The sequence below is a fragment of the Leuresthes tenuis genome, unplaced genomic scaffold, assembly GCF_036924035.1.
Source record: "Leuresthes tenuis unplaced genomic scaffold, fLeuTen1.0.hap1 SCAF_10, whole genome shotgun sequence".
NCBI lineage: Eukaryota > Metazoa > Chordata > Actinopteri > Atheriniformes > Atherinopsidae > Leuresthes > Leuresthes tenuis.
In genome coordinates, this window is record NW_027325364.1 from 36,926,547 (window position 1) to 36,939,307 (window position 12,761).

At 39.1% G+C, this 12,761-nt stretch overlaps 1 protein-coding gene across 2 annotated transcripts in view; it reads left to right on the top strand.

Annotated features, from left to right (window-relative positions):
• adcy3a (adenylate cyclase 3a) overlaps positions 1 to 12,761 on the top strand; it is a 118,884-nt gene that overhangs the window by 30,316 nt on the left and 75,807 nt on the right. For both annotated transcript variants that reach the window (XM_072395036.1, XM_072395037.1), the window contains exons 4-5: positions 1,386 to 1,516; positions 5,789 to 5,900. In XM_072395036.1, coding sequence (XP_072251137.1) covers positions 1,386 to 1,516; positions 5,789 to 5,900 — 243 coding nt within the window. The remainder of the gene's footprint in view (positions 1 to 1,385; positions 1,517 to 5,788; positions 5,901 to 12,761) is intronic.

Consider the following 12,761-nt stretch of genomic DNA (forward strand, 5'->3'; position numbering starts at 1 on the left):
TTCTGTTTCTTCTGCTCTGAATCCAGGTCTTTCAGGTTATCCTTGTGTTTTGTCTCAAAGTGCCGTCTTATATTGAATTATTTAATTACAGCCACATTAGCTCCACAAATGAGACACACGGGTTTACCGGCAATGTCACTAAACATATACTCAGCTTCCCATCAGTTATTAAAGGCTCTGTTTTCAGAATCAACTTTTCTCTTCGGCATCGTGAGGGGTATCTTCGGCTAACGGCTATCTTCGTGATATCTTGTAATAGCTAGACTTAATTGACGCGAGAAGTACGCGGCAAGGCAGCTGAAGCGTTGCATTATGGGATCTGTAGTTCTGTGCAGTATTGTGTTATCAGCGCTTCATATCGATGGGCCATGAATAACGATAATGTAAAATGATCTTGCGGGCCAGATATGATTACAAGGCGGGCCGGATGTGGCCCGCGGGCCATGAGTTTGACACATATGCACTAATCTATGAAAAGTTAAATAAACAAAGAATCGCTCTACAAGGAGGAAACAAAAGGCTATGAAATCCCTAACTATGAAACATACTGGTCCTATTGCTGAAAAATGCATGCTCTTTTGAGCCAAAACATGTGTTAAAGTGTCCTTTTGGGAGCCAAAACGTGTGTTAGTGTCCTCTCGGGAGCCAAAACGCGTGACAATTATTAATGGGAAAAAAACAACAAAACATTTTGCCTTTGCAATTAATTAAAGTATTGTTGTAATTTAATTGATTCAAATTAGTTTCATTTCAATTCATGGAGCGTAAGTGATTATTAGTAAGTTTTAGTAATTAAGTAAGTGTAGAAAAAAGTTACCTACTGCATCACCAAGAGTTCCTTTAGTGCCAAACCCTGTTCTGGGCAAGATACTGTGCTTTGCATTTATCATGGACACCTTTTGGAGCTTTCGATTGGGGACAGTATCAGAATATGTGAAACGTCATCAAACATAGTGTTCTCTTACTTGTGCAGTGGCTAGTCCTGTGCCAGAACCCATCAGAACATTCAGATGAAATTGTGCGCTCTCAGAAAAACCTGAGACAAATCCATCAGTCTGCTGTTGAAAACAGAGCAGCCAGAAAAACAGACAAAAGCACAATCATTCTTGGCAGCTCAATACTTCACTATAGGAAATTTCTGTAGATTCATAGTTAATATTATAATTTTATCTGCCCTATTAATATATGATATATGAGTCACTATTGGCTACATCCACCTGAGATTGAGCAAAACTGAGCATCTTGCTCAGTTAAAAAATAAATAAATAAAAAATAAGTGATGGCATGATTTTAGTCCATCAGAATTAGTGCTCAATATAGATGGGACACCTAATTACTATCAGTACATTTTTCTAATGTTCTCTGGGTGTATCTGTTTTCCATAGGAACGTCTTCTGCTCTCCATTCTTCCTAAACATATTGCAGATGAGATGCTTCAGGATATGAAGAAGGAGCCCAGTCAGAAAGAGATGCAGCAGTTCAACACAATGTACATGTACAGGCATGAAAATGTCAGGTAACTTGCTTTTTTTTACTTCTTAACTATATATTAGATCATTGTATTTAGTATGGTCGAATTTAACTTCATGTCATTTCATAAAAATTATTTTGCGTTTTAACAGAACCGGAAATCTATAATGTGGCTAGATCATGATCAATAGGAGACATGATCTGGAGAACGGGACCAAACTTGATCTAAATAATTGATCTAGATGTTTTGTTTATTTACTATAAAATGAAACAAACATCACTTATTGGCCTGAGTCATGGTTATTCCATGTCAACTGCTACAGGTGTTTCCAGGTAATAATTGTGTCTCCTTGTTTGATTGTTAAATTACAATGAAATGACACAGGAACAGGTACTTCATCCCTTTGTAGCCCTGATTCACGGTTATTACATGGAAATTACCACACGCGATTCCAGGTAGGCATTGCACCTCTTGGTGTTTGGTTTATTTTAAAATTCCCATGAAAAGATGCAGAAACGGGTACTTCATGACTTTGGAGCTCTGACTCCTGGTTATTGCATAGAAAATATTACAGATATTTCTTGGCGCAAGAAATGTTCAATTTCTTAAGCTTTACCCTGAACAAATTTTGACCATAAAGGATGAATTTCAGCAATAGATAATGGTAATTTGACTTTTATGTCTTCTTTTATTTTGTCTTCACAGTAGTTTGATTTGAAAAGAAAATGCTACAGAATCATCATCCTATGCTACCTCATTATTTTAAGGTTGTTACTAAATTCATGTCATATTACTATTTTTATAATTGAAATAACCTGTATGTATATATATAAAATTTTTAGCAGGCTGCCATATTATTACAACAATACACAGACAATACACAATTCTTTATGGTATATAATAAAAAACAAAAAAAAACTAACTATTGTATTCAAACCACTACAGAAATATACTCCAGTCCCAAGATGCAGGATAACTGTGAGAGGACCCATTCTGCTTCTGGCACAAGTCCTCCAAATAGTCACGTGGCAATAAAGTCACAATCTGAAAACAGCCTCTGTAATCATATGTAGAAAATTGATTGTGGAAAAAAGAAAAAAAAAAAAAAAAAAAAAAAAAAAAAACTGCTCTAGTTAATGATGGAGTGGAAACCTTAAATTTAAAGTGAGGTCCATCCTGCTGCTCTACAGATCCTTATGTCTTAGTTTAAGAACAAAGATGTACAAAATATAGAGTTATTGCCAGAATCTTTTTAACTGGGCCACATGGTACAGTGCAAGCTTGAAAATAAATTCCTAGTCTGATGATTCCGTAAAATTTTCATATTATCACCAAAATGACTTTGATAGGATGTTTACAGTATTGATGATGGAAAACTTACCTTGGAGTCCTTTGTGTATTTGAAATGAATGTGGCCATCAGTGAGGTGATGTTCAGATCTCAAATTAAACTCTGTTGCAACAGGTAGAGTTACGGTTGTATGGTAGCTGAGGGCTACTTTCAATCAGAGATGCCAATCATGTCTTCAAAGCCCCTTTTATGACAGGGAATTATCAGAAAATACATTTTTGAACATAGACCTGTGGGCTATTACCACGAAGGGGGAGGGGTTATGACCTGTACTGCAGCCAATCACTACAGTGTGATCGAGACAGGTCAGCTTCTTACAGTCTGTATTTGACTTTTAAATCACATATAACTGGTTTGTAAGACTGCCTTTTTTCCAGCTACATAAAATGGCCATCATTAGAAAAATCCTGTCTATTTGTGATGAAGAAAATAGCTAGTCTATGTTTGTTACTTTTACGATTTGATTACAGCAATTCCTTATTATTGGGTTATCCCAAATTCTTTTTGAAAGTGTTCTGATGAGAATTGGCAGAAGAGATCATATTCAGATTTAAGAGTCAAGCTTCTCCTTATAGGCTACCTTTGAATTCCAGGATAGAATTTGAAATTCATCTCCTCACCTGTGAAACTCTTAATAACCAAGTTCTGTTGAAAACTTTGGAGTCCGGTTTTCCTCTTCTTCCTCTCTACTGTCTCAGGGAGTCCATGCATTCTCAAGACTGTCAGAACTAGGTGTGAGGCGTGGGGTTGAAGGACCCAGATGCAGATATTCCAAAGAAAACTTGATTTATTCCAAACAAACTAACAAAAAGCGACTGAGCCAGAATACAAAATACCTAAACTGAGACTGAAAAAAACTGACAAAACAAACCTGACTGTGACTATGAAAACCTGACATAGACAAGGACGACATGGACAAACCTGATGCAGACATGAACGATGGTAACTTGGCTTGGTTGACGGTGAGGATCTGACCAGGAACATGAACCAACTGGGGGACTAAATGCTGAGGACGGTGATTAGTGAGTGAGTGAAGCTGATGACAATGAGCGCAGGTGATGTGAGTGAGGCTGATGGAAGGGCAGGAGAGACTGAGGAAAAAAAGTGGCTTAACATGGCAAGGCTAAACTGTAAACTAAAGACTAAACAAAAACACAGATCATGACAGAAACAAAATGCAGATTGTGACAAAGATAGGATTGAATTGAACCAAACATTTGATGCACTCTGTTGATTTCCTTAGCCAGTTTTTTAAAAAAAATATGTTATACTGTATGTCATTGCTTTATGAATGCAACTATGATTTGGGCTGATGATTTTTATTTTTTAATTGGACCATAACTGATTGAATTGTATTCTTATTGGATTACAATTGATTGGATTATATCAAACTTGTTTATTCTCTTTGTAAAGTCCCTTGACTTGAAATGTGTTTTTAAATGGAACTATGTAAATAGACTGAAGTGAGGGGGGGGCACTCTTTCTGGGCTTTGCTGGTGGGGTCCTCTGAGACAGTGTGGCCCAAGCAGGCCACCTACTATGGAATAGCTAGGACTTGGTGGGTTTCAGTTTCAGATTAGTCTTTTGAAACCTTGACCAAGTCAATACAGCAACTGAGACACTTACTTATCCATGTTGACTTGGTAGGTATCCCAGTGCATGCCAGCCAGCACAGTCCATCAACATATGAAAAGTTGCTGGAGCATTACATAATCCAGAGGGCAAAACACTTCATTCAAGTAGTCCATTCTCATTACAAAAAGATGCTACTCTGCATGCTCTTGGGGATAGCTCAACTTGCCAATAATTTGAGGTAAGATCCATTGTGCTGAACCATTTTGATGTAGGGAAGGTGTTTGTAGTGCATGTAGGTCAGTGGGTATGCATCTTTTAAGATGTCCCAGCTGGGTCAGCATCTTTTGGTTTCTCCCATGCCACGTGTTGCATTCTCTGCTTGACTCTTGCACCTGGCTTTATGACAATATCATGCTGGACTAAGCAGATGCAGCCAAGGTCATTAGGGGCCAGTTGAGAACATCCTGGGCCAGCTCTTAGTAAACACAGAGGCCATGCTACTCTTATAATAATGGTGACAAACAGCTATCTGATGTAAGAGTGACACATTGTAAAAATCACCATTTCATTAGTTTACTATAACATTTTTGTGGTTTAAATTATTTTACTTTGTGAAATTTCACTCTTCTGTGACCCCATCTGAGTAGCTCTTAGCTTAGCTTCCCTGTCAGAATTCCTCCCTGATTCTCAATACTGAGACTAACCCTAACCCTATTCTGCTTACAGAACACTAACGGTTAAAGCAAGCTGCACTTGTGCTGCACCAAAAGGGTGTAGAACACAGATAGGTTAGAATTAACATTGAATCATTGCAGTATTTTGCTCTGATGTTAAAGATATGTTAATGCTCCTTGTTTTCTATTAAGTTAAGAATTGTTCAGAATCAGGATTGAAATCTGAAATTTGAAGCAACACTGAGAATTGGATTGGAAATCTAATATTGTAAAAATATTAGAGTGGTAATACGGTACCCCCCGTAATGTGTGGTACAAAGTTGCATTTTTATTTGCGTTACCCTTCTATTACTCACTGATTACAGACTAATTTAAAGTAATTTTCATACGTTTCAGTTTTACTATTTTTATACATGGTCCTCCTCATTACATATGGTAATTTCACTTACCACAACTAATATATAAATGTATTTTGACCTATGTATAACAATGATGAGAGAAAAATGTAGTAAGAAAAAGGAGAGATTACAATATCAAGGGTTTTATAAAGTTATAAAGTTACAGTTAAACTGCAAGTGAGGGTGAATGGTGGGGTGAGAATCTCTTTCTAGTTCCTTATGAGTAAAAATGTGTTAGAAGGATGGTGTTTAAACACCAAAACTACTGCAGCATGATGTACTAATGTGTTGTCTTGTTTGTGTCTCTTTTTGTAATGTAGCATTTTGTTTGCAGACATTGTGGGCTTCACCCAGCTGTCATCATCTTGCAGTGCCCAGGAGCTGGTCAAACTGCTCAATGAGCTCTTTGCTCGCTTTGACAAGTTGGCTGCAGTGAGTTTCATATTGTTATATTATCACAGTGATCTCATAACATGTTTCTAATTTCAGACTGTTATATAGGTATTCTAACTGTTATATTGACATTTCGCATCTATGTTCATCTTTCATTTCAGTAATTTGAGATAATATTAAATGAACTTGGGCTGATGAAGTGCAGTGGTCTTCTGCCAATCAAAAAAAAATCTTTCAATCTTAAATACCAAACTACTACTACCTTCAAGGGGACAATCTAGTAATTAACTCAGTATAGAGGGATGGCATTACATCGTATTCTACCGGCTGTGTTGGAGCACAGTTTATGTTAACATCAAACTGATACTTAGACTAGTTGATTATTTCTGACCTTATTTTTTACCCAGATTTAAGCCCCACACAGGGGGACTGAGAGTGATCAACAAGCTATTTTACAGACAGATGAAATCAATGCTGAAGAGTACAATGATTATAATCTAAAAAGGAAGGTCAGTGGTTCCATCCACAGCTCCACCACATTTAAAGTGTTCTTTGGCAAAACACAGAGTCCACCAATGCCATTGATATGCTCATCTGTGTTTTCTTGTAGAGAAAAAGTGCTGCATACTGTACATGTATCAAACATAAGTGTTATGTGAACAGGTTCATTAAAAAAAAAGTCCAAGAAAGGATTACAGAAAGGATTACAACAGAGAAATGGTCTGTGGTCACCACCTGCAGAACCACTCTTTTGTAGGGGTTGTCTTGCTAATTACCTCTCATTTCCAACTGTTGTCTGTTCCATTTGCACAAGAGCAGGTGAAATTGATTTCAGCATTATTTATCCATTTTTTTCTGTTTCTTGGAGTCACTGGTTCTTATGGTGCTTCAAATTGCACTCTACTCCAGACTCATCTGATCGAAAACATTGAAGAACTGAAGTTGCCTCAAAAAGTTGAGTCCGCTCTGTCCTTTTTTGTAAACAGAGTCAGTGTAGCAATTTTAGTTTAGTCTGTGTTCCAGATGAGCACCCCAGTATCTGTTGTCATCCTGGTCCTCCTAAAATACTTAATCATCTCATCTCCACATTTTATATGCAATGTGAAGTTGGAAGTATTTTCCATCCCATATAATTTGATAGATTTTGTCAACAAGGTCCGTAGTCTGAAATCCGTCTCAAATAAAACCATTGTATGCAGAAAGACAGTAGTATCTTTCTACACCTGTGGAAACTGTAGTAATGCTTCAACTTGAGAATCAACTTCATCCCAACTTCACCAACAACCTCTACTTTACATCCTTTACTTTACATTACTCCATCCATCCATTTTCTATACCCAGTCGGGAGCCTATCCCAGCAGTCATTGGGCAAGAGGCGGGGTACACCCTGCACAGGTCGCCAGTCCATCACAGGGCCAGACAGAGACAAACAACAACTCAGTGGTCATTTCCAGAAAAAGTGGGTTTTATTTATCCAAAAATGTACAACATCAACAAACTACACAGGGCCCTTAAAAGAGTAAGTAAGTAAGTAAGTAAATTTATTTATATAGCACTTTTCACAGAGGAAAAAAGTGCTTCACATAGCACCGTCAAGGTATCTAGTTAAAATCATGAAACAGGTACACACACAAATAAAATAAAAATACAAAGACAAAACCAACAGACAGAAACAGTCAAAATAACACTACGACTCCTTAAAAGCCAGCCTGAACAGGTATGTTTTAAGATGTTTTTTTAAAAATGTCCACAGTAGCTAAGTCTCTCAGATACTGAGGAAGACTATTCCACAGCCTGGTTGCGACAGACTGGAAGGCTCTGTCTCCTCTGGTTATGCACCTGGTTCGAGGCACAACCAGAAGACCCAGGTTGGCAGACCTGAGAGACCTGCTAGGGACATGAGAGCAAAGAAGTTCAGACACGTAATCTGGTGCCTGACTACGCAGCGCTCTAAAAGTTAAAATCAAGACTTTGAAATTAATCCTAAAACTAACCAGAAGCCAGTGCCGCGAGGCCAGGACAGGCGTTATAAGGCAACTCTGCCTAGATTTAGTCAGCAGCCTGGCCGCAGCGTTCTGCACTAACTGCAAACGCTTAATAGCTGCCTTGCTGAGATATGTGAATATGGAGTTACAGTAGTCCAGCCGAGATGACACAAATGCATGAATTATCAATTCTAGCTCGACCTGCAACACCATGGTTCTCAGTTTGGCAATGTTTCTGAGTTGGAAGAAACAAATGCGAGACAAAGAATAAATGTGTTTGTCAAAGCTCATAAGCTGGTCAAAGATAATGCCCAAATTTCTCAGGGAGGAACATACATTGGTGCATATTGACCCAACATAGTCCTTCACAGCAGAAATACAACTGTCTGGCCCAATAATGAGAACCTCAGTTTTTCTGGTATTTAACTGAAGGAAATTGTTGGACAGCCAGACCTTAATAGCTGACAAACAATCATGCAGCACATTCAGACTCTTTGATTCTTTTGGGGTTAAAAGAAAACTGTAGCTGAATGTCATCAGCGTACATGTGATAAGAGATGCCCTGGAACTGACTTATGATTTCACCAAGAGGCAACATGTACAAAATAAATAAAATAGGACCTAAAACCTAGCCCTGGGGCACTCCACATGATAAGGGAGCGGACGAAGAGATAAACTGGCCAACAGCTACTGAGAAGGTTCTGCCAGAGAGGTACGAGGCAAACCAGTCAAGGGTCCTGCCTGAGATACCAACATGGTCCCTAAGCCTGTCAGTAAGGATGCCATGATCAACAGTGTTCCACAGAGGTCAAAAGAATAAAACTAAACTCAAGTCATAATAGCAACTTAACATGACAAAGTAACTCCAAACTTAGTGCTCAACAGAATCCAACTGACCTAACACACAACAAACAACTGGTGCTTAAATACTGGCTGATCAAACCAGTCTGACACATGGGGAAATAATATTAACAGATAATCTTACAAAGAAACAAAATAGTTAGTTTAAACAGTTACTTTGAACCAATTTTAATCAAACACAAGATAACACAACTCATAAGTCAAAGAAAATACAATTTTTTAAGGCAAATGACGAGCAGCAATTAAACAGACTCCTGCAGCACCGGTAAAATAAGAAGAAATTAAAACAATTGAACATACAAAATTCAATAAAATGTGCTTTCTACAAATAGAACTTTTGTATTTTAACAATGTCAAATAATGTATGTAAAGGTGCGGCCATCACAGATGGGTTCTCCAGTTTTACCTATTGTGGCTAAACTCTAAATGGAGGATGAAGACAATAGAGCACTGAACTCTGGAGAATTTCTGGAGAATGTGCAGACATTTTCTGCAGTTCTTGGGCTTCATAGTGGGAGATTTCTGCTGGAGATTCAAAAAATTGTTTTGGATTCTTTACAACATATTGAGAAAAGGAGACGAGGTTTAGCAGATAAGTACTGGTATCAACGTATTTAATATGCTGACGAGTGCATCTGAAAGTATCCACACAAGCAAAGAGTGAGTGGAAAACAACATTTATGTCGACAGAAACAGGAATTAGGCAGCGACTCTGACCAGCCCTCACGCCCACTCCCTCACTGTCTGTAAATGCCTTAGAATATTAGCTTCTATGTTGTCTCACCTGCTGTTCTTTTGGAGATTTTACTAGGGTTCTGGGTGTCTGTGAGGGTCACCAGAACATTGCTAGAAAAGTTCATGAGGGATCATGTATGAAAATAGATACATGTATAGGAGAATAAACAACCTTATCACAAGCACGTGGTACAAGAGATGAAGGTTCTTTGGTCAATACTCAGCAGTCTTACTGTTGATGACAGTAATGTCTCTACATTCTGTACAGAGAAGAGAAAAAGTCACGCATCTGCAACAAATTCACTTCATGAAAAGGTGGAACTACTATAAGGTGACAACTGCATTAACATTGTTTAGGTCAGTGAAGTATGTAACTTCAATAATTCTTAAGGAGTGAATAACCCCAGAAGAATTTAGATGCCTGAAAGTTCCCGTCAATCAACTATATGGAAGGAAGCTTCTTTGAAAACTTGAAAGAACCTAAGACACCTTATCTTTGGAGTACAGTGATCTAGGGCCTGTATTTTGAATCGTGTAAAAATATCCAGGGTGTCTCTTGGTGGGGCCTACATGGTGGTGTGGTGGCTAACACCATCGCCTAAAAGTTTGAGGGTTCCAGGTTGAGAGGGTTCAAATCCCAGTTGGGGCTTTTTTGTTTGCATGTTCTCATGTTCTCTCCGTGTATGCGTAGGTTCTATCCGGGTACTCTGGCTTCCTCCTACCATCCAAAAATATTCATGTTAAGTTAACTGGTGACTCCAAATTATTCCTAGGAGTGATGGTTCCATGGTTGTTTGTCTCTGTGTGACCCTGTGATGGACTGGCGACCTGTCCAGGGTGAACCCCGCCTCTCGCCCATTGACAACTGGGTTAGGCTCCAACCCAAACTCCCTACCTACGGATGGTCGAGCTCTTACCTGCACCTCTAAGGCTGAGCCCAGCCACAGTCTGGGGGAAACTAATTTCAGCCACTTGAATCCGCAACCTCATTCTTTCGGTCATAACCCAGATCTTGTGATCATAGGTGAGATTTGGAATGAAGATGCAACTGTAAATTGAAAACTTAGCTCTTCAACACAATGGATTGGAACAGGGCTCCAATGATGAAGCTCCAATCCATCTGCCTATCTCTCGCTCCAACTTGCTATCCCTTTTGAACAGGATCTTCTGATACTTAAACTCCTCCTATTTAGGCACAGACTCATCCCTTCACGCTCAGCTGCAAACCGCTCCATTGTGCGCAGAGATGAAACCCAGAGATTTCAGAACCAGACACCCTCCTCTTGCCAACTACACCATGAAATCTTGTCAATGAAAACCCCAACAGGATCAGTGACAAGGGGCAGCCCTGACGGAATGTGGACACAAGAATGTGGAGACAGCTCTTGCTTTGTTTATACAGGGACTAAATAGCCTCCTGATTCTTATGTTCAACAATCGGTCGGAGCCTCCTCTCAAACACCCTGGAGTAAACTTTCCAGAAAAGGGTTAGAAGTGTGAATCCCCTGTCGTTGGAGCATACTCTCTGGTCCCCCCTTTTTTTTTAAAGAAGAGAACCACCACAGCAGCTGCCCCTCCACAAGCGTTGTCACAGACCTCTGTGCGGCATTGAAGAGGCATGTTTGCCAACACAACCCCACAAAATCCAGAGTCTTCAGTATCTCAGGGGGAATCTCGTCCATCCCTGGTGCCTTACCACTGGTAAGCTTTTTAACTACCTCAGCAACCTGCCAAGGTGATGGGCAAGTCTTCCCCAAAGTCCTGAGACTACTCCTCAATGGAGGACATAATAGCTGGAGTGAGGACATCCTCAAAGTGCTCCTTCCATCACTTGATTATATCCTCAGTTCGGGTCAGGAGTTCTCTAGCAAGGCCAAGCACAACCTGGGACAGGACCTGCTTTCTATTTCTGAGTCGCCAAACTTAAAAAAAAAAATTAAGACAAAAAATTTAACTGAAAAAATCCCCCAAACTATTAAATGTGGTTTGCTGAATATTAGATAACTCCTTTCCAAGTCTCTTTAGTGAATGACTTGATTTGTGATCAACATATTGATATATTTTGTCTTACAGAAACCTGGCTGCAGCAAGATTATTCTGAGTTTCTGTCTGAATTCTTAGTTTTTATCACAGTTAGTGCTGAGTATAGATAAAGTCATTGTAGTGGGTGATTTTAATATTAATATAGATGTTGGAAATGACAGCCTGAATATTAACTTTAATTCTATATTAGACTATATTGGATTTTCTCAAAGTGTTCACAAACCTACTCACTGCCTTAATCATACCCTTGATCTTGTGCTGACTTATGGCATTGAGAGTGAACAGTTAACAGTGTTCCCTCATAACCCTGTCTTAGCTGGCCATTTTTTTGATAACTTTTGAATTTACATTACTTGACTATACGGCTTCTGAGAAGAAATTTATACATAGAAGGTGTCTATCAGAGAATGCTGTAACCAGATTTAAAGAGTTGATTTCATCCTCCTTTTCTTCACTGCCATGTGCAGATATGACAGAGGACGGCTACCTAAATTTTACTCCAGTAGAACTTGACTCTCTTGTTGACAGCACTATAGCTTCAATGCGTACAGCACTGGACAATGTTGCCCCTCTGAAAAGGAAGGTAATCAGTCAGAAGAGGTTGGCTCCTTGGTATAATCCACAGCTGCGTGCGTTAAAGCAGACTGCAAGAAAGCTGGAGAGACAGTGGCGTTCCTCTAATTTAGAAGAGTCTCAATTAGTCTGGAAAGATAGTTTAATAACGTATAAGAAAGCCCTTCGTAAAGCTAGAACTGCTTATTATTCATCATTGATAGAAGATAATAAGAACAATCCCAGGTTTCTCTTCAGCGCTGTAGCCAGAATAATCCCAGGTTTCTTTTCAGCGCTGTTGCCAGGCTGACAAAGAGTCCGAGCTCTGTTGAGCCATGTATTCCTTTAACTCTCAGCAGTGATGATTTAATGAGATTCTTCATCAATAAAATTGTTTCTATCAGAGAGAAGATTGAATCCTTCCCTCTATTATCACTGATGTATCATCAAGTAGAGCAGCTTTAGAAGTATCTTTAGAACCTGATTTGTATTCAGACGGCTTCTGCCCAGTTGATCTCTCTGAGCTAACAACAGCAATAGTCTCTTCTAAACCATCAACTTGTATGTTAGACCCAATCTGTTCAATCTGTTGTAAATTCAAAAGTTATTAAGAAATGGTCAGCGCCTCTCTTCGTCGGGAGCGGTGACTAGAGGGGCTGAGCTTCAACCAATCAAATGGCAGCATATCTAACCTTGTTGCCATGCAGGTTACACTGAACATTGC